Raw genomic sequence first — 26,492 nt, forward strand, 5'->3', positions numbered from 1 at the left:
TTAAGTTAAGAAATGATCTCAGTAATCAGCAATTCTACAGCATGTGATTCAGAAAGTAAGAGCCTCAAAATAACCAACTCGTTAGAGGTCCAATTACTATACATTAAGAATAACCCCCTCATCTCCATATCATATAATGGAGCTCTGGAAACAAAATGTCCTTCCAAATTCTCCACCCTCCCCCCAACTCAAATCTGTATGTTTCTTCTCTTATATTTCAACATAAATCTACACCTCCGCTTGGGTAATGATCGGGAATAACCATAAAACCGAAGCAAGAATGAACCCCTGCCCATGAATCTGCTAGCTTACTACTTTAGCTATATTACACTCTGATACAAACGAAGACATTCAATGTTCGTCATCCACTCCATCAAGTTGACAGAAGAAAGCAGCAGAAGCCATGAAAGGAGAACAATTATGCTTCAGTTATGACATCTGCATCTATGCCTGGGGGTGGCCGTGGGGGAACGGCTTCTTCATGAAATTCAAAGTGGGAAGCATTTTCCTCTAAAACTCTTCTGGCAGCTTGAGAATGTTGAATTCTACCAATCTTTCTCAAAGGAAGTGACTCCGAGGCAGCAGCCTTGGTTGAATTGCTACTTTCAAAGGATGCCAAAAATTTGTCCTTTGATAGATATTCTTGAGCAGATGAAACAATAGAACTGAAAACACCACTCTCCCTCAAACCTTGGACAATAACCTGTATACACAAAATAGAAAAGAATGAGCATACACGGCTATCATTGGAATGAGTTATAAAGATGTTTCTGACGTTTTAGGGAAACACACAGATCGTGACCATCTCAAGAAAATGAAGTGCGGGCATTGTCTTACCGGAATACAGACAAACAGATTGCTGAAGCAGATGACAGAAGGATCTACATTTCCCTAACACTAACTCTTCCTCCATATTCAGGGGACTTCAAAAATTGTCATTTCATGGCTGGATTGGACTTGCCATGGCCATAAATCTTTTTTTTTTCCATGGCCATAAACCTTTTCATTTTACAATTGTTGCACACTCATTTTCTATTTCATCCCTAACTTTTATAACCTAAAAGTCCCAGGGGACTTAGTTGGTCCAATCCTAATTCTCCTCACAGGTTCAGAACTCGAGGGAGCATGGGCCCGCTTCGTAGTCCCACTTAAATACCACGTTTTGTGTCAAAGACAAGGTTTGAACTTGAGATGTATGTATGCCCAATCCACACATCCTGTGTTGTGTCTTTACCCCTAAATAAAAGCCCTGGGAGCACTTCTATCCCTAACCTTTCTGAGAGACAGTTTCTCTCTCTCTCTCTCTCTCCCTCCCTCTCTCTCTCTAGACATATAATAGAATCGAGAAAATATTTTATTACTTCTGACATCATTTTACATTGTTCCTAAACAACTCTTCTATTTCTTTTTAGCTTATGTAAAACCCTGACATGCTGACTCAAGTGTGCCTTAGCTTCTCTATCACTGACTAGACCATCCTTCGAGAATTAGTTCTCCAAGATGTCCTCCCACAACTTAGATTCTTCCCGAGCAATGCCTATCTAGAGACAATAAATGATATATAGAATATTCTTTTTATCATTATAAATGATACTCCCTCCGGATCAAAAAAAGAGTCCACTTAGCTTTTTTTCTTGGGTCAAAAAAAGTGTCCACTTATCAAATCAAGAAAGAATTAACCTTATTTTTCCAGATTTGCCCCTATTAAGTGTTATATGATCAAATCCCAATGCCTATTTAATTAGGGGTAGTTTAGTCAAATTACCTATTTTTGTCTAAGAGTTAGTATTTTCTTAAGGGGTGTGTAAATGGCTAAGTGGACTCTTTTTTTGATCCGGAGGGAGTATCTAGGACATACTTTCTTCACCTTTGCATGGTTCTGACCGAAATTGATGCTAGAGATATGTACTCATTTCAAAGGCTACACTATTCTTGTGCTCTAAGGACTTATAATGTGACAAGAGGATGTTCTTCTAAGGTGACATATACATCGGTTTTGTTCAGACTCTTTCCCTAGCTTAACCTCCTCTTTTTTTTCCTATTCAGGAAATTGCACTTTTGGACCCAAAAAAGAAGATTTCCAAAGTCAGGTTGTCCAGGCTTACCATGGGAGCATAAATACGAGTTAAAATGCCTTTCCTCAACAGTTTCAGGTTCACCGTTTTGTCAGTCCATACCACATGTTCACGATACCTGACCAAGGAAAAGGAATATAAATCTTTACTAGCATTAACTACCATATAATCTTCAATGAGATTCTAGAAACTGCAAAAATGTAGCAGCTTCAGAACTGCAAAGTATCTACATTGATGAATAAATCAAGCACATAACTAGCCCAATAAGCCAACTCAGTGGTACAAAAGGGAGCTGAGCGAGATTTAATTGGATTTAGCTGCTATTAGATTAGAAATTACCAGTTTAACATCTCATCCTCTGTGGCAGTTGAAGCAATAATAAATGCCTGCAGAAGATAGAACATATTATCACACCTTTGAGCATAGTAGCTCATATTTCAAACTCAAGTAAAATAAAACACAATAGTTCACATTAGATCAATAAACTGTCAACTGATAATATCTTTTTCACCGTAGAAGCAGCAAGAAGACTACATTTTATTAGAACAATTTATTCAAAATTTAATCTTAGAAGGCAACCAATATATGGATGTTGCCTGAGATTGATTCTCCAACAACCAGAGCACCAAAATTTTAAAAAGGAAAAACTTCTCATCCTAAATAAATCAAACCACAGGTAGAGTAAAAGAATCTAAAGCAAGCATGCTATTAGGAATGTTTTTCCGTCATTTATTTTACCACAATACTGCCACATATATTCCTAACGAGCTGCAACAACTATATATATAACTACAATCAGTGTCACAGCAACAGCATCGCTAAGACTTGGTTATTACATCCACATAACATCTCTAGCAAACTTGTTTAAGGCGTGCCTAATATTGGCGCTGCAAGCTTAGTCAGTACAAGAAGGATGGAGCAAAGGTGAAATTAGACGGAGATTGTGATGCCAAAAATATAGACAATTTTAGTATCTACATTCAGACTTTCGAGGGAATGAGATGATATGTAGAGGTAGAAATTCTATACTTTTTGCCTTTTAGAACAGCAAATCTCACGATGAGTACCAAAAAAAAAAAAAAAAAGAGTACCTCCCACAGTTCCTCTTTTCAAAAACTGTCTAATGCTATGATAGATGGAACTGGAGGAGGATGGGGAGGTAAAGAAGACTGAGGTGTCATGGGTTTTTTTTTTTTTTTTTTTAACCGAGAATTCCCAGAGAGCCAGTGAGGCACGGTTAGAAACTCGGTGGATATAGATATTGCCCTCTACCCTTCTCCACTTAAATACCAGGTTTTTTGTCTATGGCAGGATTAGAGCCCGTGACATTTAGCATTTATCTAATGAATTTAAGTTGGCATCTTGCCCACCCCCTCCCTTTTCCACCATCATCACATCTTTCCCAAAACCAGCAGCATAGCCACTTGCATAAAACAATTGGAAGACCCAAATACGGGTTAGAAATAAAACAAATCCTCTCCAGCAACAACCATGAAACAGTAAAACCTATGGAATTACAACATCCAGTATTAAATGTGTAAACACAACACAATTTCCACCTATAAATGAGAAATAGAAAAGAGCATAAACTCACAGATCTATCGAATTCCAGCATGAAGCATCTCTTAACATCCTCCTTTGTGGGCTTGCAACCACATCTATCTCGCCTTGAAGTCAAGTCAGAAAACTTGGAATATGTGTAATGCAGAACAGCAGCCTCCTCCAATTTGATCTCCCTGTCATATGTTGAATAAAATTTAATATGATGGACTTCATCTAGGATATCAGTGCAACAAGGAAAAAGGTTGTAACATTCACAGCAATCCGGATAACACAGAAATATGGAACAATTGAAAATTGTCCCTCTAACATCCAATAAGTTTGCATGAGCTTAGGGCCAAAAGCATAATAGACAGGTTAATATGTGAGAGACTATAGAGGGCAAACATACTTTGGAGTTTTCATGTAATTATGCCATCGATGAGCCCCATTGGGACGAAGATGGTCCTGAATTCGAGCAGCTGCTTTACCATTGCCATACGTCAAAAAGTAATTTGGATTGCCACGGGTTGCTTCTTTATACATGCCAAAATATGTATCCTTCGTTAGATGGTCATAATTCTTCTTGAACATTGACACCTATTATGATGGGTACATTGGAAAAAGCAACAAAAGAAAAGAACAGTCTCAGATCATACGCTAAGCTTAATTCACATAGCTTCGGTAAACAGCAGAATATGACAAAAACACTTCAAAATATTCTGATCATGAACAGAATAAGAGTTCTCATTATTTACCTCAATGATCCATGTCATAATCAAACAGATGACAGAAAATTAACATATAGAAAGAAGCAACATTGCAGAATTAGACAAATTATCACTCAATTGCTTACTGTACTTAAGTAGCTGAATCACCAGAAGCATACTAATGCATCTTAGCATATCACAATGATCAAAGAAGTTTTGCCCATCAACAACAATGTGGAGCAGTTCACTAATAAATTAATAAATTGCAGTTCAGTTTACCTCCGTAAAAGGATCCTTGATGTCATCTCGTTCAACACTGCTCTCCTGAATTATTAAAATCATTAAAACACTTGATGACAATTCCAATTGAAAACATCATGCTCTGAGAACTAACACAATGTCCATAAATAGCTGTTTCCTGGAACATTTTTTCCAACCAACTTACATAGTTAGGAAAGATAACCATGTCAACATTTGAAGGCACGTCAAGCAGCAACTGCCTCAAAGAATATTCTCGAGCACCTGCCGGGTGTATTAACTCATCTGTGTCTAGATGAATTATCCAATCCATACCTGCGTCCTGACATTTCAACATGGACATGGATCATCAACTATGATTTAGAATGATGGACGATGCAATAGTAGAAGAGTTCATACCCTTGCCATCACTATGGCCATCTCCATATTAAGAGATTGCTTCACAAAGAGCTCGTAATTGCAAGGTTTATAAAAGAAACTAGACAGCCACGTTTCGTTCCAAATCCGGCTAGAACAAAATGAGAAAAAGCACATCAGTGAAACATAAGTAGACAATGTCAGCCGTGCAAATATGAAAAATACAAGCATTAACGAAACTTGAAGGCCATATTTCATTCCCATTAAACCAGATCAAAATTAGAAAATGCATGCCAGAGAGTACAAGCATTAACGAAATTTGGAGGCCACATTTCATTCCCATCAAGCCAGATCAAAAATAGAAAATGCATGTCAGTGAAACATATATAAAGAAAATGACATGCTAATTTAAAAGATGAGGAAATGTTTAGCCAATTTTCACAACTGAACACAAAATAATTATTACAGTTATATGAACAACGAAAATATGAACATAAGAACAAACAAAGTCAAGCACCAAAACATATCTTTTGATATATCGTAGGCTCGTAGCCCTTATTAATTTTTCCTATATTTCAGTCTCACCAAGACCAATCAACAAATTCTTATATTTTTAGAAATATTCCATGGTCAAAATAAATTCTTATATTTCTAGCTACCCTATATGTGATATAGGTTCTCTTCCTTTGTATACTACTGGTATACGGGAGTTTCCCCTTTTGTTAATGAAACCATTTACCTGATCAAGAAAGAAAAATTGTAAGTCTAATTAGTTCCAACTGTTTCTCACACAATTATAGCCAATAGGCAAGAAATAATTTACAACGTTAACTGTGTCTCACAAATTTGGCTAGAGTCCGAATAAACAAAGTACAAGAAACTATAGCCAGTCCTTACAACAATCATAAAATGTCAATTGACAGACCTTTTCGCTTGTTGCTCCTCTAGCTTTCTAGTTCTGTATATTACTTTTACTCCCTGCAGATCAAACAAAACCCGTGTTTGAGAATCGAAAAATGCCAGTTGAGCCTTAAAATAAGTGGGTAAACTGGATTTGGACCAGTACAGTTAAGCTTTAACAAAAATGTGAAAGGCCATGAAAATTGCATTATAAGTTTCATAAGAGTGTCCAATGGATTGATATCCTTGAAAACCATCTAGATAGAGCTAATTGAAGGTAAGGTAAGGACAGGCTGCAATCTCGCCCCACATAATTTAAAAGTCGTATTGATGAATCCTAAAATTCATTGAAAAGGTAAATACATGTTGGGGAACTTACAGGAATCGATTCAAGGACTTTAGAAACATCAGGAGATGCAGCCTTTCCTTCCACGAAAAGCAAAAATGATGTTACCCCGATTACTTTATGATAGAACATCCACGGTAAAATCTGCTCTAGGCCAGCAGATGTACTGGTTGTAATACATATCTGCATATGGAGAAACATGACAGAGTTAGATGATAGTATAAGCAAAGCCGAACACACTTGTTTTGGCATCAAATAAGACTTAGTTCTGTTAGGCCAAGAACGAGTATAAAGAAAGCAAATTATCAACTCTTAACCAGAAACAATTGCAGTATTGCACTAAGAAATTTGTTCAGGAGATTTCCTTTGGTCAGGTGCCGAAAGTACAAAAAGGAAAAGCCTGTAGGAACCGTTTTCCTGATACTTATTTTTTCGTATTTACAACAACAACAACTACCACTCAATCCCAAGCTAGTTGTGGTCAGCATATGAATCCTCACTATCCATTTACCTCTACTTGGTGCCCTTTCACTCCAATACTCAATAATTTGGAGATTTCTAATACTAGAAGTTTTCAACAATTTTTATTGGCATAGAAATCTCTAGTGATACTCAAAGACTCCTCGCGAACACTGGATCAAATGTAAGCATCCCGTCATGACAAGCATCCGAGTACTGAACTTATTTTGTTGTGTTTGGATGGAAAGGGGAAAAAAATGCTGAAGTAACCAATATGTCAATACACAAAATCAAGACACTTATCCTACATAGCTTCTTTTTTTTAGCATGTACGGTAGAGAAGCAAGGATGATCAACCTGCAACTGATCCACATGAAATTTTGGATTAATAATGTATATCCTATAAGTCCTTCTAATGCTTCTTGCTTATGCAAACTATGCACTTCTTTGGGTCTACAATTAACAAATCTTATGTCAATAAAGTTCTATCACTTGGTAAAATGCTTAATTTACAAAGAAAGAAAAAAATAAATAGAGGAATTCAGTTATGCAGTAGAAGAAATTTCGCTTTAAGAGCTAATCGTTTGCTGGAAGGGGCTAGACGATGCAAATGAAAGAAAAACTGCGAGCATTTCCCAATTAGCTAAATAACGAACTCCAGCTACAAATGGCATGAATTTTGGATACCAATAATGCAAATCATTAAACAAGCAAAACCCATTCAAGATCGATCAAAATCCAAAAACCCCACAAGCTAATCAAACCAAAAACAACAAAAAAATTGAACCTTGGGTTTGATACCAAAACAACTTCTGATGCTTATGCACTCCTTGGGTCGACAATTAACAAAGCTTATATCAACAAAGTTCTATTTACTTGGTAAAATAGCTAATTTATAAATAAATAGAGGAATTCAGTTATGCAGTAGAAGAAAATTTACTTATGAGCTACTCATTTGTTGGAAGGTGCTAGAAGATGCAAATGAAACAAAAATTTGCCAGAATTTCCCAAGTGGAATGAACTTTCAGATACCAACAATGCAAATCACTAAACAAGCAAAACCCCATTCAAGATCAATTAAAATCCAAGAACCCAACAAGCTAAATAAACCAAAAAAAAAAAAAAAACCTTTTGGTTTGAGATCTGAATAAAGTTTAAATTTACAGTCTTTATAGTGTTGGCAAGAAGAGAACAATCAGACGACTGAGAAGAGTGAACAACAGTTGCTAAAGGAGAACTATTGAAGGTAAATCATGTTATTCAACATTGCTATAGAGAAGCTAATCTTATGTCAATAAAGTTCTATTAACTTGGTAAAATAGTTAATTTATAAATAAATAGAGGAGTTCAGTTATGTAGTAGAAGAAAAACTGCTGGAAGGTGCTAGAAGATGCAAATGAAAGAAAAACCAACGAGAATTTCCTAATTAACTAAATAACGAACTCCAACAATGCAAATCACTAAACAAGCAAAAACCCATTATAGATCAATCAAAATCCAAGAACCCCACAAGCTAAATTAACCAAAAAAACAAGAAAAAAAATCAAACCTTGGGTCTGAGATCTGGATGAAGTTTAAATTTCCAATCTTTATAGTAAGGAAACGAGGGGGTATTAGTATGGGCAAGAAGAGAACAATCAGACTGAGAAGAAGAGTGAGCAACAGTTGCTAAAGGAGAACTATCCATTCCAGGAAACTTATGAGATTCTTCAGGTGACCATCTTGAAATTGGATCATCAACTCCACCACCACGCCATTGAAGAACAAAAGCGAATAAAGCTAAAGATAATGGAAGGATTGTTAAGAGGAGTAGAACTTTAGAGAAGAAAGATTGTTGTGAAGATGAAGAAGAAGAAGAAGAAGATTGTGGTTGGGGTCTGAGAGAGGTGTAGAGACCCGCCATTGGAAGAGCAATTTTGGGGGTGAAGATTTGGAAATCTGTGACAAGTTTGTTGTAACTATGTTTCTTATTTTTGTGATTTGAACCCTCTTGTTGTACTAGTTACCTTTACAATTACTCCACTCATTTATTTATTTTTATTTATATGTATGTATTATCTTATTACAGATACAAAAGTTCCAAATTTGACATCTTCATCATATGACATCCAACTTACCACAATAATTGTCCACAAGTGAAACCTTTTAAAAATAAAAAATAAAATAAAAACTCACTTAAATTATGGTAATATAATTTATTACACACCTAAACTGTGTGGGGATTCTATCACCCTAGGTTATTCTTTCCGTATTATTTACCACTTCACTAATTACTTGGTAATAAAACAAGTTAGAACATATCATGTGCATACACACGTCTATACTAAACAAAAAGGAAGGACTTTAGGCCTCATTTGTTTTCATTAAGATTGAGAAGTCTGAATCTGAATGCACATCTGAATGATTAAGATGTTGTCTATAGATCTGAACACTGAATGATTAAGAGTGTCTGTTTTTCAACATCTGAATGTGCATAATGTATTTATTTAAACATAATAAATATACAATTCAAATAAAAAAAGTAACTAAATATTAGATATAAATACAAATTTAATAAAATAAATATATTATTTGATAAAAAAAATGAAACATTTATATTTGCTAGTAATGGTTGAGATGCTTCTGTAGTGGTGGTGGGTAGGGTTTTAGGGTGGGTGGTGGTAAGGGGTGTGGTGGGTGGTAGGGTGGGGTTGGGCGGTGGTGGTGGGTAAGTGGGGGTAGGGGGTTGGGATAGTGGTGGTGGGGGGTTGGGGGTGGGTGGTGGGAGTGGCGGTGGGGTGAGCCGGTGATAAAAATTATCCATACAAAATACTTGATGTTAAGACTATGTTCAAGATCTTAATGATTAAGACCTATTCAGACCCAATAAGTGCTTAGATCTTAATGTAAACAAATGACTTAATGGCCTTAGGTCTGAACCGAACGGAACTCATAGTCTCAAAAGTGAAAATTTAGACCTCGTGCTCCAATAAATTCGACCCCAAACCGATCGGACCTCATGCTCCATTAAAGTATATACTACATATAATAAAGTGAAAGTCCAACCACGCGTAAAGGGGTTGAGTCTTGAGAGACGATGAGGCCAGGTCGGTTTGGGTCTGAAAGAATCAAATGAGATAAGACCTTAAAACAACTTTTGTTTTGTCTAGTATAGGCATGTGTATGCACATGGTATGTTGTAACTTGTTTTCTTTACCAGGATATTAATCGAGGGGGTAAATAATATTTTAAAAGTCAGGGGTGGTAGAAACCCCCATAATTTAGGTGTGCAATCGACAATTTCACAGTAGTTTAGGTGTGTTTTTATGCCTTATCCCTAAAAAGAACTTTTCTATGATTCTAAGTTTATGACAACTAGGATCATTTGGTTCAAATTTAGGAGCGATGATCTGCACATAAAGTAAGTTACGAAAATTTATGTATCATTTTACGCGAGATAGATTATGAAATAATAATGGATATTAGCAATACATGGATTCAAAATGACAAAATTAGCCTTAATAATATTAAAAAAAAGGAAATTTTGAAATAAGAATATGAGTATCAGTAATATATTTGATTAATCATGCTAAGATAGCAAACTAACCTTCAGGATCTTTCGCACGAATGCCCCTATCTTGGGGTGGTCTTTAATTTGTGTCCCTCAAATCGTTGGTCTTTAATTTTTGGCCTTCGGCACTTCAAGTAACAAAAAAGTGGCCGAAAATATCTTGACATCGGAAAAAAATCGGATCTATGACCTAATTTCGCAAGGCAATGTTTCATAGAAACTATGTCTATTAGGGCAAAGTTACATAGAAAATATGTCTTGTCCGACTCTCTAGAAATTAAGTTATCCGGCATAACGTCATTTCTACGGAACTTATGCTGGACAAGGCATAGTTTCGAGCAAAGTTTCTATAAACTTATGCCGAACGAATTAGTTACTACACAACTTATGCCGAATAACTTAAATTCCACAGAATTATGCCGAACAAGGCATAGTTTCTAAGAAGGGGAGCCTTGGCGTAGCTGGTAAAGTTGCTGCCATGTGACCAGGAGGTCACGGGTTTGAGCCGTGGAAACAGCCTCTTGCAGAAATGCAAGGTAAGGCTACGTACAATAGACCCTTGTGGTCCGGCCCTTCCCCGGACCCTGCGCATAGCGGGAGCTTAGTGCACCGGGCTGCCCTTTAAGGCATAGTTTCTATGTAACTTTGCCCGAATAGGCATAGTTTCTATGAAACCTTGTCTTACGATTTATTTTTTTTTACTCTGCTGGGAATCGAACCCAGAGTCTCTGGTTTCGTAGACCAGCGAATAAGGACACTTTGGCCCACAATTTTTCATTAATTGAAAAGCAGAGGCAAAAATTAAAGACTAGCGATTTGAGGGCCAAAAATTAAAGACCATTCCATATGAAGAGCAAACCGCGCAAAAAATTGTAACCCTCATAGCAAAAATTTATTTTGGTAAAAACTAAAAAAAAAATGCATTGCATATTCTTATGTACAATATATCAAACTAAATATTCAACAAGAAATAATATCTACATTATATGATTGTATTGATAATTCATGTTTTACTAGTACTTGCATTATGGAGGAAGAAGACATTAAGATAGAAAGTGAAGAAAATAATGATCTTTTAAAGGAAGTAAGACCCCATTTCAATGTCGAAACGAGGCCGCAGTAGGCCGAGGAAGGATGAAGCACTTGTAAATACAATACTGGAAAGAATTGGTCTATCTATGGGCAGCGCTAGCAAAACCCCTAATTTGGAAACGGTGGAATTACCTGAGAAGTGAACTGAACCATCGGGATCGGGGATAGATAAATCGAAGACGATGGAGGCTCCGACAACAAAGGAGACTCCAACTCAGGTGATTGAGGAACAAATTGAAGGTGCGAAACGGTGATTAGACCTAGGGAAGGAGAAGGTAACAGATACTGAAGATTTGCAGGAGTGGAATGGGCTTGTGGTTACTGATGGCAAACAAGTCATCAAAATTGAAAAAGGGGAAGTGCTCCATCAGACTAAAGAATGGGAAAATGCTCTTGTGATTTATGTCATCGGAGAAAATCCTATTTTCACGTACATGAGTAACTATATTGCCCGAACTTGGAATAATGTTGCAACCCCTACCCTTTACCTCCACGATGAGGGTTGGTATATAGTAAATTTTCATAGTAAGAATGATAGGAATGAGGTCCTATATGGGGGTCCATATACGCTGAACAGTAAGCCAATGATATTGAAGGAATGGACACCTAGTTTTGATTTTCAACAGGACTATGCCTTTGTGGATAAAACTCCCAAACCTCTCGTTGAATTGCTGAAGTGCAACTATATTGAGCAAAATAGCTAGTCGACCGGGTCAGCCAATTTTTGTTGATGAATTTACTAAGAGGAAAACAAGGGTATCTTTTGCGAAGCCGCAGGTAGAAGTTAATATTTCACAAGGTATGCCAGACGAAGTGGATATTGTTGACTCTACAGTAAAGGTGTTTAAGCAAGTCATAGAATATGACTGGAAACCTTTATTTTGCCAAACGTGCTTGAAAGTTGGCATGTTTGCAGTAAGGAGGAAGGCCAGTTGCCAAAGAGACAACAACAGAAACAGAATCAAGTTTATGGTCAAGGACAAAGGAATAGGGGTAAGCCACAAGCTCCAAGCAACGTATTCAGCAGTGGAAACCTCAGCCTAGGTTGCTCGTGGGGATAGAGAGGCTGTGGAGATGCTTGTCACGACCCTAATTACTCATCGTGCGGGCACCTACCTTATTATCATTAGTAGGCAAACCCTTACCCTTTAACCCAGTAATCATTAGCCAATTTCAACTTTTTTTTATCGTTTATTAACAGTCAATGTGAATAAATAAATAGGCACTTAACACTCAAATCCAAGTCATAGAATATCCCATAACGGAGTCACAGCCTAAGATGAAGCTTCTAAACCACAAGTCTGTCAAGTTTCAATAATGTCACCCGATAATCACAAGTCCAAGTTTCTTCCCTAGGTAGAGTCACTAATCCATAATTTAACTCAGTGAATGGTCATATTTATATAACAATAGGCATTCAACATCCATACCAAAATAAGAAACAAACGAGCATATAATAATGCAGAATAAAATGTAATGATGTGCAATGCAAAATATGATGATGTGTAATGCAACATGCACTGGTCAATCACTCGAACTGTACACACATGCTAACTGATGTCATTGCTCAGTAGTCATGACCTACAGGGGACCCATGGTGTTCATGTACCACTCGTTCCGGATTCACTCCTCGGACCTGAGTATAAACCTTCGCTCTGGAACGAACCTCGGACATGGGCCATATCAATGTACCTCTCGTTTTCGGAACGAACCTCGGACCACGAGGTCACAACTAGGCCACATCCTCACCCTCTGTCAAATGTGCCTTTATATATGTATAGTAATGTTGTCACATCACTCTCAATGATCAATTCATCAAGTACCATGTATCAAATAGTATCACAAGTTCAACAAGAAGATTATATTAACTTCTTCACTAATTCCACATCACATTGTATGTCTCAACGTATTCCAATTCATTAGTATGTATGGACTATGAACAATTAGTAATATCAACGTCAAACACAAGGCATCATGCCACAAGTCTTTCATGAATCGTTTCCGAACCATTTTCACCATGTATGAGTGTATGAATGCGCAAATGAGTGTAAACGTGGTAAATCAATGCAAACCAATAAAGCAACAGTGAAGGTACAAGTCACAAAGCCACAAGTCATAGCAAGACTTGGATCAACTCATCCATGAAATGAATCATACAAACCGTCTCAACCAACATAATAGTCTATGTCCCTCTTTACTTCCACATGTAGCAAGTACGCCTCACAACTAAGTCTTGTATCACCAAGAAGCTCTACTTTTCTATATATTATCACCAACAGTAAATCATACATCAAGTTTTTATCTACGTACTGTCATAAGTTTATATCACAATTCAAGCCTAAACTTAGTATCCTTCCTTTCGCCGATGATATATGTCACAATAAGAGAGAATTGAGTACACCACGACAATTTAGATAATAAGTCTAATCACAATAACAGGGCAACGAGCCACCATCAATAACAATCAGCCTAATAGAAATCCATCTCGAATCGCCACAGTATGAATACAACTACACCTCATATTTCAGTACATAAAGTAATGGCAACGAGCCCACAAAATCGGAAGTCATACCAACCTAGCTAATATCCAACCAAAACACCATGTCTGAAGACCTAATCATGCTTTCTCCCGTCAATTCTACACAATACATACGTTTTACTAATCGAAGTCTAACTAAAGTAAGCCGTAACCTACCTCGAATGCAGAACAGGAGCCACGAACTACTCCACACGAGTCTTCTATTTCCGAAGTGCCTCGTATCGGTCAAAGTTTAGCAATATGATGCTAAGTGAGCAACAAACCATGTTTTTAAAAAAGAACAACAATTTGGCGAAAAAGACCCACTTACTTCTACCCTTTTCAATGGATGAAACCATCCTTTAATGGTGAATTTATCATAACTTCTATCTCTACAATCATTAACCTTCAATTCATGGGTTTCTAATCAATTTTACCCCTTCAAATAGATTTTAGAACAAAGCTTCCATTTTTATTAGAACCCTTAGTCTTAACATGCAATTCCAACCATCTGAAATCAAATTCCTTTCCTAGAAAGTGATAATCTATACTCCTAGGTGATTAATCAACAACAAAATCAACAACCCATCAATTATTCAAGGGTTTACTAATTCTAGGGTTCTAGGACTTTCACGCACCATTGATAGACCTTAAAGTAATCATGGAACTTGAAGAAGAAAGGAAATGGAACAAATAAAGGTGGGGACTTACCCTCCAAGGTGCTTTCACCAATGAATGGAATGAAGTTTGCCGCTTTCTCTCTTGAAAACTGACTTTGGGGTCTTGGGGGTAATGGGTAGGAGTTGGGGTATTAAAATAGGGCATTCTCCCCCCCCCCCCCCTCCCCCCGTCTGCTGCTGTAGCGACCAGTTGGTCACTGCAGCGGTCCCGCTATGGCGGCCCTTTGGTCGCTGCTAGCGGACCTGCTGGAACAGCCCGAACGAAAACGGGCATAACTCCCTCATACGGAGGCCAAACGCGACGATTCTTTTTGTTATGGCTTCGTAATTTCGATACGAATATAATGGTTCAAACCTCACTCAAAACAAAGGTCGTTTGATCAATCTGGTACCGCTTCTATCCACAGACCTACGGCGAAAATATCGAATACGAGCGCTACAAAACCCAAACCCATTTGGAACTCGTTGGTACCTCACCAAAACTTGTGGAAAAGTTCAAAATCATCATATTAACATGTTAGAACCAAAATATTGACACGGGGTCATCCTAACCCGACGTTGACTGTGGTCAACTCTAACTCGCTAACTTAACTGGCTTCTCCATCAATGACTCAATTTACACTCGAACCTTGCGAAAACCAACCCAATGACTTCAGTAAGTCATAGATCATACTAACGGGACTTGGGGAAGGGTCAACAAGGTTAAATGGGGCAAAACATTATAATAACTAAACAAGTCGTTACATCATATACTAATTTACCCATCGTTCGTCCTCGAACGAAGAAGGGGCGTACGAAGGTTGATGAAAACCCAAGGATATGCATTATAACCACACGGAAGACTCCACGACACCAAGTGCGCCCTAACTACTGTCCGTTTATCTTATCAACCCAAAACTCTTTCTTAGATCAGTAAACTAAGATTTCATATCTCGACACGCTTTGTTTAATACTACTATGTCAACCTTTTACCTATCAACCATTCAAGCCAAGTAACAACTTATCACGGACTCACCCGAACCTTTCTGTTTCTATCACTTACTTAATACTACAAAAGGACTACGTGAAACCCAACAGCCTTATCTATTCCACCAACTCATTTACTCTTTTTCCTCGAGACTAATTCATTAGGACACTCTTCACAACATCTTGTCCTATAAAAACTATTTAACATCCCTATATTTCTCACATTATGACAAATTTACTATTTATCAAGAAGTCACAACAATATATCAACTCTTAGACAAATCTAAACTACCATCAATTTATTAATTATTCCTCATATCTGTCTCAATAAACCGGGACTCAGACACCTGCTTCACAAAGTTCATACTTAACCCTTTTCTGACTTAGAAAACTAATTTAACTAAGATCACCATTACTTAATACGACGGAACTTAACTCAGAGATCTCGGAAATAAGCCTTACCTTAGCAAGATGTCGCACAACTCGGGAACACCAACCAACAAACATATATATACGCTCAATAACCACATAGGTAAATATGAAAATATATATTAATAATATCATCTCACCAGCCATAAGTAACACAATAACCACTAGAGTCTTCGTTTCTGTTATCCAACCAATGTCCCCTATAGCCTATGACATACTAGAACATACCAATTCATACATAACCCTTGAGTCGACTTCACATTGTACAACCTCAACATAACTCTCAAATCATGAGCGCTTGTTTCAAACGATCCTTTTTTTTTTATCCTTAATCAATCTTAGTCTAGATTAAAGATTCAAGCGATTTACTACTTCATGAAATCCCATCTTACTATTGGCAAGACTCATTAATTAAACTAATATTTAAAGCCTATTATTCAATTCTCAATGCTAAGATAGAAACTCATCTTCTCCAACTAGTCCCCATACATTTGCACCATTAATTCAAGCCAAAGATGATAGATAATCATAAGATGAGGCAAGGGAACTCACCCCCAGAAGAAACAAGTTCAAGAACTCTTCAAGTTACCCTAAGTGTTTCTTGGAAACTGTGTTGGAGTTTTACGAATAAAGAATTCAGACTAAGTGTTTTAAAACACGACTATCGTTTTCCGTTGACCGCTACAGCGATCGTTACGCTGATGCGGCGGTCTCGCTATAGCGGTCAACTGCCTGCTATAGCGGACCACAAAGAAACTGACCACCGCCATGGCGGGCCATGTTCCGCTATAGCGACATCGCCACAACGGTACATTTCCCGCCACAGCGGACACCCGAATAATGAACGACCGCTGTCGGCGAAGGACCGCTATAGCGGTCCCGCCGCAGCGGTACACCCTCCACCACAGCTGTACTACTAAGGCAGTAGCTCGCAATTTTTCATAGTTTTTCACTCTACCACCCAACACTTCATTCGAGGCCTCACACACACAAACAAAACATGCATATTAATGTAAAAACACCATACGGACTCACCCGTGGCCTCGAAATCCCAGACGGAGGTCTAATTTCCTACGTCACCCTCCAAATGGACTCAATACAACCAAACTTCAAGTCACAACTGGAAACTGAACTTGGATCATGCGTCCGAATCAGGGAGACGCATTTAGTACCATACTAGGCCATGCCATAAACCGCTCGCATAAGAGTTTAGGGGAGGGGTTTTGACCATTTGCGGAAGAATAGGACAAGGAAGTGCAGATACCAATTGGAATCGTCTAGATACCAATTTGAATGAAGTAGCATGAAAGAATGAAAGAAGTGAAAGTTTCCTAAATGTCCCATAGCCTATCGCAGATAGGTACGAAGCTCTTCGTACCGATCCACAAAACTCTACTAGACACGTCCTTGTACAACGAGATTCATGAACCCTAGCTCCGATACCAACTGTCACGACCCTAATTACTGATCGTGCGGGCACCTACCTTATTATCACTAGTAGGCGAACCCTTACCCGTTAACCCATTAGTCATTAGTCAATTTCAACTTCTTTTATCATTTATTAACAGTCAATGTGAATAAATAAATAAATAAAACAAGTCATAGTTAATAGATCACATCAGTGCGGAAGTCTAACTATTACACCCTAAAATCTGAAAGTCATCGTACAAGGACTCTAACCAACAATGTCTAAAGAATGGAGTATATCTCAAATATAACAAATAATGTCTGAAATGAAAGTAGACATATGGAAGAGAGATCTTCAGGTGGCATGGCATGGATAGAAGCTCACTCTCGGATCTGATCGAGCAAACTAGCTTTAAGCTAGAGATGTAATCTGGATGAAATCTCTGGAACACAATCTGCACTAAAAAAGGGTGCAGCAAGGTAGTATCAGTACAAACACTATGTATCGGTAAGCATCATAGGCCGACTAAGACACGGGATCGTCCTAACCCGACGTTGACCGTGGCCAACTCTAACTCGCTAACTTAACTAGTTTCTCCATCAATGACTCAATTTACACTCGAACCTTGCGGAAACCAACCTAATGACTTCATTAAGTCATAGATCATACTAACGGGACTTGGGGAAGAGTCAACAAGGTTAAATAGGGTAAGACATTATAATAACTAAACGAGTCGTTACAATACTAAATGCAAGAGGTGAGATTACAGGTTTGAAGCAGACAACGGTTAAAGAGCAAAATGTATATGTCAATGTTACACCTCAAGCTGAGGATAAAGATCCATTTACTCAAGTAGGTACAGTAAAGAGAGCGGGAAGTCTATCTTATGTTGCTCTTGTTCAGCAGGGCAGGGTAGCTAATACTTCAACAGCAACCCAAAATTCTTTCTCTCCTTTGACAATAGAATCCTTGGCTGTGTCGGTGTCTGGAAGACCTCCTGATGAGAGGACTAGTCAGGTATCACAACGAACTATCTTTCTTGGAATGTGAGGGGCATGAATAGGCCCCCCAAACAAAGGGAGTTAGGAAAGTATCTTAGATAGAATAACATTAGTATAGCTGGAATTTTGGAAACAAAAGTGATTAAGGCAAATTTTTCTGCTAGAATTGACAGAAATTGGAGTACAGCACATAACTATACACATGCTCCTAATAGCCGAGTGTGGTTACTGTGGAAGGCAAATGTAGCAACTATCAAAGTTATCACCACTCATGCTCAATTTATCCATTGTGAGGTGATATATGGAAGGACGTCCTTCAAATGTTACCTGACAGTGGTATATGGGAGCAATAGTAGTGAGGAAAGACAACTGTTATGGGAGGGATTAGCACATATAGGCAGGTCTATGGCTGATCCATGGTGTGTTTGTGGTGATTTTAATTCCCCTTTGAACTATGAAGATAGAAAGGATGGTTAAACCATTACTATGGCAGAGGTTAGGGAGCTTAGACAGGTTTGTGACTTATTGAACTTAACTGATGAAGTCTACAGGAAGATGTTACACATGGACTAATAGGCGCGTGTGGATCAAGATTGATAGAGTACTATGCAATGATAAATGGTTAATGCTATATGGAAACTTCACAACCTAAATTAAGGAAAATTACTTTTCAGATCATTCTCCCATATATTTGGGTTGCTCTAACAGTATTAAATATAAGAGGAAACCATTTAGATTTTTGAATGCGTTATCTAAATAAGAAGACTTTGTTCATGTGGTAGAGACAACATGGAACCAAGAAATACAAGGTACTGCAATGTATAGTTTCTGGCAGAAATTACTACTATGTAAAAACCCACCCAAAACTATGAGGATGAATATAGTAGGTAGTGTGGATAGAAGGCTTAAGGAAACTACATATCAACTTCAACAAGTGCATGTTCAAATCACTGGTGCAATAAACCCTGGGCTAGTAGAAGAGGAGAAAAGGTTACAACAAGAATTGTCTAAGCGGATGGGAATTCAGGAGAGGATATATAAACAGAAAGCTAAAGCTCATTGGATTATCTCTGGAGACGATAATGACAGTTACTTTTTCAATTATATGAAGACAAGGGCTGGAATGAATACTATTTCAGTACTGAAAAGTGCTGATGAAAGGATGTTTCACTCACCCCAAGATGTAGCAGGGGAAATATTGAGTTTCTACAAAAGACTGCTAGGATCCAATACTAATGGGTTACCTGCAATTGATCTTACAGTTATGAGACAAGGTCCAAGCATTTCGATTTGTCAACAAAGGAGGATGTGTGAACCTGTGACAATGGGGGAAATCAAGAAAGCTCTATTTGACATAGATGAGAACAAGTCACCTAGTATTGATGGGTTTAATTCTGCTTTTTTCAAGAAAGCTTGGCGGGTAATCAACTGACCAAGAATTCTTCCAAGCTAACAGAATGCTCAGGGCTGCAAATAATACAGTAATTGCTCTCATTCCTAAAACTGGTCAACCTGAAACAATGAGGGATTATAAGCCTATTGCTTGTTATACAACAGTCTATAAAGTTATATCTAAGATTTTTTCCAACAGAATTAGGGGAGAATTGAATGATATCATTAGGAAAAGCTAGTTAGCCTTCATTTCCGGTAGACTAATAGCAGATAATATTTTGTTAAATCATGAATTGGTAAAAGGTTACCAGAGGAAGTACATTTCACCAAGATGTATGATCAAGGCGGATATTCAGAAGGCATATGACTTTGTAGAGTGGTTCTTTATAGAGCAGGTTCTCAAGGAGTTGGAATTTCCACAGAAGATGATAGGGTGGATCATGACATGTATAACTACTGTCAGATATACCTTCATGATTAATGGGGAACTGTCTGATACTATGAAAGCTAAAAGAGGACTTAGACAAGGTGTATTAAATTTCACCTTATGTCTTTGTTATGGTCATGGAATACCTAAATAGATGCTTAGCTACATTGAAGGATCAACCTAATTTCAACTATCACCCAAAATGCCAAAAGTTGGGTATAGCTCATCTATGCTTTGCAGATGACTTACTCATGTTTACTAGGGGTGATTTAACTTCAGTAAGATTGTTAAGGGATATCCAGGAGAGAAGCAAGCTACCTTTCTTTGATCCCCCTTCCCGAGCAGGGAAGAGAACGAAAATGGACCGCAGATGGTAGTCGTGGTTGATTCGAGGATCTTACGCGGCGGAGCGAACTCTTCTATCGTGTTGCATTTTCTCTGGCGGACCCCCCCCCCCCGATCCATCGTACTGGAGAGATTCGAGAAGAACGATTAGGCGCATATTCTATCCTTTCTACAATGCCTATAGACGAAGTGCTTCGTTTCAGATCAATTCTTCGCTGCAATCGCTTCGATCCACCCCCTCTGTGAAAAACCGTAATACGCCCTGAGGAATTCCTACCAGCAGACACTAGGTTTGAAAGCCAATATACACAAGAGTCAAGTATATTTTGGGGGTATGAGGGAGGAGGATAGAACTGGTATGTGTCACGACCCGACTAGGGGCCATGACGGGTACCCGGGGCTAACTACCGAGCACCACTCATTCTATTACTCATCATACTCATTAACTTATACTCGATCATAGGAAAATAATTTCATTTGGAAACATAATTACTTTTATAGACATAAGCCCTTCAACTATCAAAATAATAATATAAATACAATAGTAACATCGTGAGACCATAGTACCCACACACGTATCTACGAGCCTCTACTAGAGTACTAGACATGTGGACGGGACAGGACCCCGTCGTGCCCAAAATACATACATACATACATATATATATATATATATATATATACACACACACACACACACAAAAGATTAAACCAAATAGCACCTCCGGAATAATGGAGTGCTCCTGTAAATCTACTGGTAACTTCTACGAGTCTGGATCACCTCCCTGTCTACCTGTGGGCATGAACACAGCGTCCAAAGAAAACGAATGTCAGTACGAATATTGTACTGAGTATGTAAGGCATGAATGAAATGAACATGATAGAGAAATCATAAGGTGAAAATACAACCTACGTAACTTTTAAGGGTGGATACATTTCATATATATATATATATATATATATATATATATATATATATATATATATATATATATATATATATATATATATATGTATATATATATCATCATAGTACATGTATCATCATAGCGCATACATCGTCGTGTCATATAAATCATCATCGTTAACCCGCGTCCGGGTAACTATCATATGCCGCCCACTAGTGGTGATCATGTCCGGCCTTCTAGGCGCGGTGGAATCATAAGCAGCCCGCCTTAGCGGTGACATGTCCGGTCATTTAGGCACGGTGGAATCATAAGCAGCCCGCCTTAGCGGTGACATGTCCGGCCATTTAGGCACGGTGGAATCGTATCGTCATATAATCAACATAAACGCATCATTATTACACATCTCGTAGGCATATCATAGTCTTACCATCATTATACATTTATCATCAAAACATACATTACAACTTGAAGGCAAATATGGTTATGTCGGGGTGACATAAGGTCGTGAACCCCCGATTATATTATGGAGTAATCATCATCATCATATCTCACCTTGAAGGGACTAACATTTTAAGGTGAGTGTACACAAGAAAAAGCATCAATGGAGTCATACTTAGAATCGTTAGCTTCATGGACATCTTATTTTACTCTAGGATTCTTTATACTTAAACTCATCATCATCTTTATCTTGCTCGTCGTCATATCTCCTTTCTTCATCATATGCGTATGTAGCTCTTTATAGTCATGGACTCATAATTTCCGTTATTTAGAAAGATCATTGAAAGATAGGAAGATTTATGCCACAGGAGTCATGCCATAGAAAAAAGGGACTAGCCTTACATACCTTTTCGTTTAGCTACTCTATCGCTTGAACGTTCCTCTCCAATATTCACGTTTCTACCTTCAAGAGAGTTTATACTCATATTAGATAATCGATAACATAAGCGTGTTTGAACTAAAGCTATAGAAAATTGAGCAGCATCTCCTTTGTTTCTACTACTTTCTCCATATCATATATCAATTCCCAAACGCCAATAATAACATTCATATTATCATCATCAATGACTTTAGTCAAATTCATCATTATCCAATCCCCACAATTTCCTCTCAAGGTCATCCATAATTATGATCATAATACAACATTACATTCATTCTCACCTAATGTTTCTCTCATACTCTTAACATCATTCATAACGTAATTACAATCACACTCATATCAATATTCATGATTCATATCAATCTACTATTCACAATTACCACAAATTCCATATTTTGTAACCCCTTTTTCCATCTTCTTCCATAATCCAAGTGTTTCAACTTTTCAATACCTTAAACAACATGGAATAATCATAAAACTCACCTTTGAATGTGTAGGAACGGGTTTTTGTTGGCAATACTTCACTTGAAGAAAACCCTAGCTTCAACTTCCAAGGGATTTCTTGACTCTAGCAACCCTAAAGAGCCTCCTTGCACTCTATTCACTTGAATTTATGATTTGAACCTTTGATTTCCCCTTGTATTCATGAAAATGAATTGTATGGAATATTCTAAAAGCTTGGAGAGAAGTGAAGAAGTGAGGAGAATGAATATAATGAGGTGGGAACACATTTAATACTTGGAAATACTCAGCCCGTCGGGACTTATACGGTCCGTATAAGTGTCCGTGGTTCACCACTAGGAGTGTTCATGGTTCGGTTTGGGTTGGTTATTGATTAAAACCATAACCAAACCAATTTAGTCGGTTTTTAAATGTCTAAAACTATAACCAAACCAAATAAAATAATAACCACCGGTTTGGTTATTGTCGATTTGGTTTGATTTTTCGATTTATGACTAGCAGTCATGAGACTTATCAGTAAAACATTAAAAAATTGAAAAAGACATGTCTTTTTTTTTGTTCAAACGATAACTTTTATTTATAGTTTAAGGTGGAATATACATCATAGAAACATTTTCACTATTAGTGATAGTGTAGTACTCGAGTTACCCAAAGTTGCTAAACTATTGCATATAGTGCTAAAAACTAACTTAGTAGTAGCTGCACCATTTTTGTCATCTTAATACACATACCTGGAAATAAAGTAAAGCATAGGAGCTTTTAGTTGTTGTTACAAACATACATATTAATTAAACATAAAGACTACCTAAAATTAAAATTAAAATTAAAATATATGAAATAAAAAAACTGTTTAATGATCCCAAACTTTGGGGAAGTACTTGCATTTTGCCCTCAATTCTCCCATTTTATTAAAAAAACTTTGTGTAATGATCCCAAACTTCAGATGTTTTTCTATCATTATTCCTAAGGCTAGAGTCTCGACTACAAAGAGTTGTTCTTTTCTGCTTTTTAGGAGGATTACCCATGGAAGAAGTATTAGGGCATTACAATGTGCTTGAGTTGCAGCAAATGCTGATGTTACTCAAGTATCTTCTATAGGAACCTCCAAATCTACAACCTCTGTCATTTTCATATGAAAAATATTAGAAGTTTAGGACCCATTCAGGCAAGAAAAAAGAAAGGTATAAATTCGAAAAAAAAGAAGAAGAAGAAGAAGAAACAACCTAAAATCAAATGGCTGACAAAGAAAGGCTAAAAATTTAATTTAAAGACATTAGATTCTAACGTGAGCTTCTGTTAGTAGGTTTACACTTAACACTTAAAAGAGTTAAAAGACTTAAAGACATGGGCTTGGACATATTCGTAAAAACATGGGCCTTAAACAATCATGTGAAATAAGTAGACCAAAAATCAAATTAATGATTAAAAGGTATAAAATATTTATAATTATTTATGAAAAACTAATATTATACATATAAATAATTATAAAATTTATGTATATAATTTATCGGTTTGGTTCAGTTATTTATTCGGTTATTTTTTAATAGAACCATAACCAAACCAAATATTATCGGTTTTTAAAATTCAAAACCAAACCAAACCAAACCAAATGTCGGTTTTTTTATTCGGTTTGGTTTTGGTTTTAACCAAATAGCCCTATTCACCACCATGGAAAACATTGTTGCAGTTGGGTTATACGGACCCTTATACGGTTCGTATAAAGTTCCACGGTCCGTATAAGGTGGTCGTGTAACTCACAGATTTCCGAAGTTGTCCTCGTCGTTTCGTTTGATCTCCAATCCTTACACAACCTTCTTAACACTTGTTTACTACTTCATTAATAATCTAAACATCCCTATAACTCGTCCTCAAGGCCTTACCAAACAATCCTTAATGCAATAATTTACGAAACCTTTCCTAAACCCCACGTATACTCCACTTGTCCTTATCAATCCTTATTTCATCAATTCATATAACTTCAAGATCTTAACGTATGCATTCTAAGACTACTAAATATCCGTCTTATAGTCTTAAGAACTTCCTGTTACCCTTAAGCTCGCATTGGTTCATTCACTACACGACGACATGAAATTTCTAAGGTGTAATTAACAGTATGTTAGAACTATTGGGTTATAAAATGGGAGTGCTTCCTTTCATGTATTTGGGTGTTCCATTGTCAACAAGAAGACTATCAGCTTTGCAATGCAAGCCCTTAGTTGACAAAATCACTTAGAGAATCACTAATAGGATGGTAAAGGGGTTGTCATATACAGGCAGGCTCCAACTCAATAGGTCAGTCTTGTTTGGAGTTCAAGCATATGGTCTCAACTATTTCTCCTTCCACAAAAGGCTATTAAACTAATTGAAGCAACTTGTAGAACCTACCTATGGACTGGCCAAGCTGATATATCTAAAAGAGCATTAGTTGCTTGGGATAAGATATGCCTACCAAAGGGAGCAGGGGGTTTAAACATCACTAATATGAAGATTTGGAACCAAGCAGCTGTTTGTAAGATCTTATGGGCTCCAAGTCAGAGAAAAGAGAAGTTATGGATCACCTGGATCCACACATACTACATAAAGTCACAGGGATTGGAAGAAATGGAGGCACCTAAATAGGCCTCTTGGATGATAAGAAAAGTGTTTAACATGAAAAAGTTTTGGCATAATGTTATTGAAAATGATCAAGTGGTGCACAAAGGGAAATTTCAGATTTGTAAGGCCTACAAAATTTTGAGGGGAGATGTTGTTGATGTTAGATGGAAGAATCTTGTGTGTCACAATGCTTCCGAACCTAAACATGTATTTATTTTATGGCTATCTTTTCATGGAAGGCTTAGAACTTAAGACAGGTTGTTGAAGTGGGGAATTGACGTGGATGGGCTATGCCCCTTCTATCAAGAGGAAAATGAAACGACTGATCATCTTTTCTTTAGTTGTACCTTCACAAGGTATATATGGCAGAAGTTTCTTCTTTGGGTATATGGACAACGTGTAATTCAGAGTTGGGATATGGAATGGGAGTGGGTGAACCAGCAAGCTCGACGGCTACGCACAAGAGGTCCTTCATGAAGGCTGGGTTTGTTGTTGTGGTCTATAGTATATGGATAGAAAGAAATGCCAGAATTTTTCAAAGTATAAGTCGTCAGAAGGAACTAATCTTACGAGCAGTGAAGATAGGAACCTGTACAAGATTTCGAAACAACAATAGGGTGTTTCAGTTTCTTTTTTCTATTTAGGTAGGGGGTTGGGATTGAATCTTTGAATTTGAGTTTGAGTAGGTTTCTTTTGAGAAGGGTAGGTTGTTGGTTAGCTTCTCCTAGTTCTGTACTTGCCATTTGGTAATTAATAAAAGTTTGTTTAATTGCCAAAAAAAACGTACTTGCATTATAATCTCTACCTTATTAATTGATGCATTTTAATTAGTCCTAGATAACTGAACCATATGACCACTTAAAGTTTCATTGTCTTACTTATTTTTACTAATCGCTTGTTAATAATAATCTATATATATATATATAAAGCTAGACATAGACAATGTGATGTTGCACCTCTCTATGACCACCATTTCTATTTATTTTTTTCTCCCTTTTTTGGTATTTTTCCACATTTCTGTACATAATCTACTAACTAAATAGATTAACAAAAGCCTCATAAATTAAATTATTCAATTAATTAGGGAGGAAATTACTCATAAAATTAAAGATGAAAAACGTTAGTTTTCCAAAACTTTTCAGTTTTCAAATTGTTCAGATTCTATAACTCTTGTCTAATTTAGTACAAAAGACTGATCATG

The 26,492-nt window shown here is 37.2% G+C and overlaps 1 protein-coding gene across 1 annotated transcript; it reads right to left on the bottom strand.

Moving 5' to 3' along the window:
* Window positions 1–44: 44 nt before the first annotated feature.
* LOC132644841 (glycosyltransferase-like KOBITO 1) lies at window positions 45–8,628 on the bottom strand. Its single transcript, XM_060361476.1, has 11 exons — window positions 8,194–8,628; window positions 6,219–6,368; window positions 5,865–5,917; window positions 4,982–5,090; window positions 4,770–4,904; window positions 4,604–4,648; window positions 4,027–4,214; window positions 3,670–3,811; window positions 2,415–2,461; window positions 2,106–2,193; window positions 45–703 (listed from the first exon to the last, which is right to left on the bottom strand). Exons 1-11 carry the CDS (start codon window positions 8,545–8,547, stop codon window positions 419–421), a joined length of 1,596 nt encoding a protein of 531 aa, XP_060217459.1. The 5' UTR covers window positions 8,548–8,628; the 3' UTR covers window positions 45–418.
* Between the last annotated feature and the right edge of the window lie 17,864 nt (window positions 8,629–26,492).

The sequence above is a fragment of the Lycium barbarum genome, chromosome 6 (genome assembly GCF_019175385.1).
Source record: "Lycium barbarum isolate Lr01 chromosome 6, ASM1917538v2, whole genome shotgun sequence".
Lineage (NCBI taxonomy): Eukaryota > Viridiplantae > Streptophyta > Magnoliopsida > Solanales > Solanaceae > Lycium > Lycium barbarum.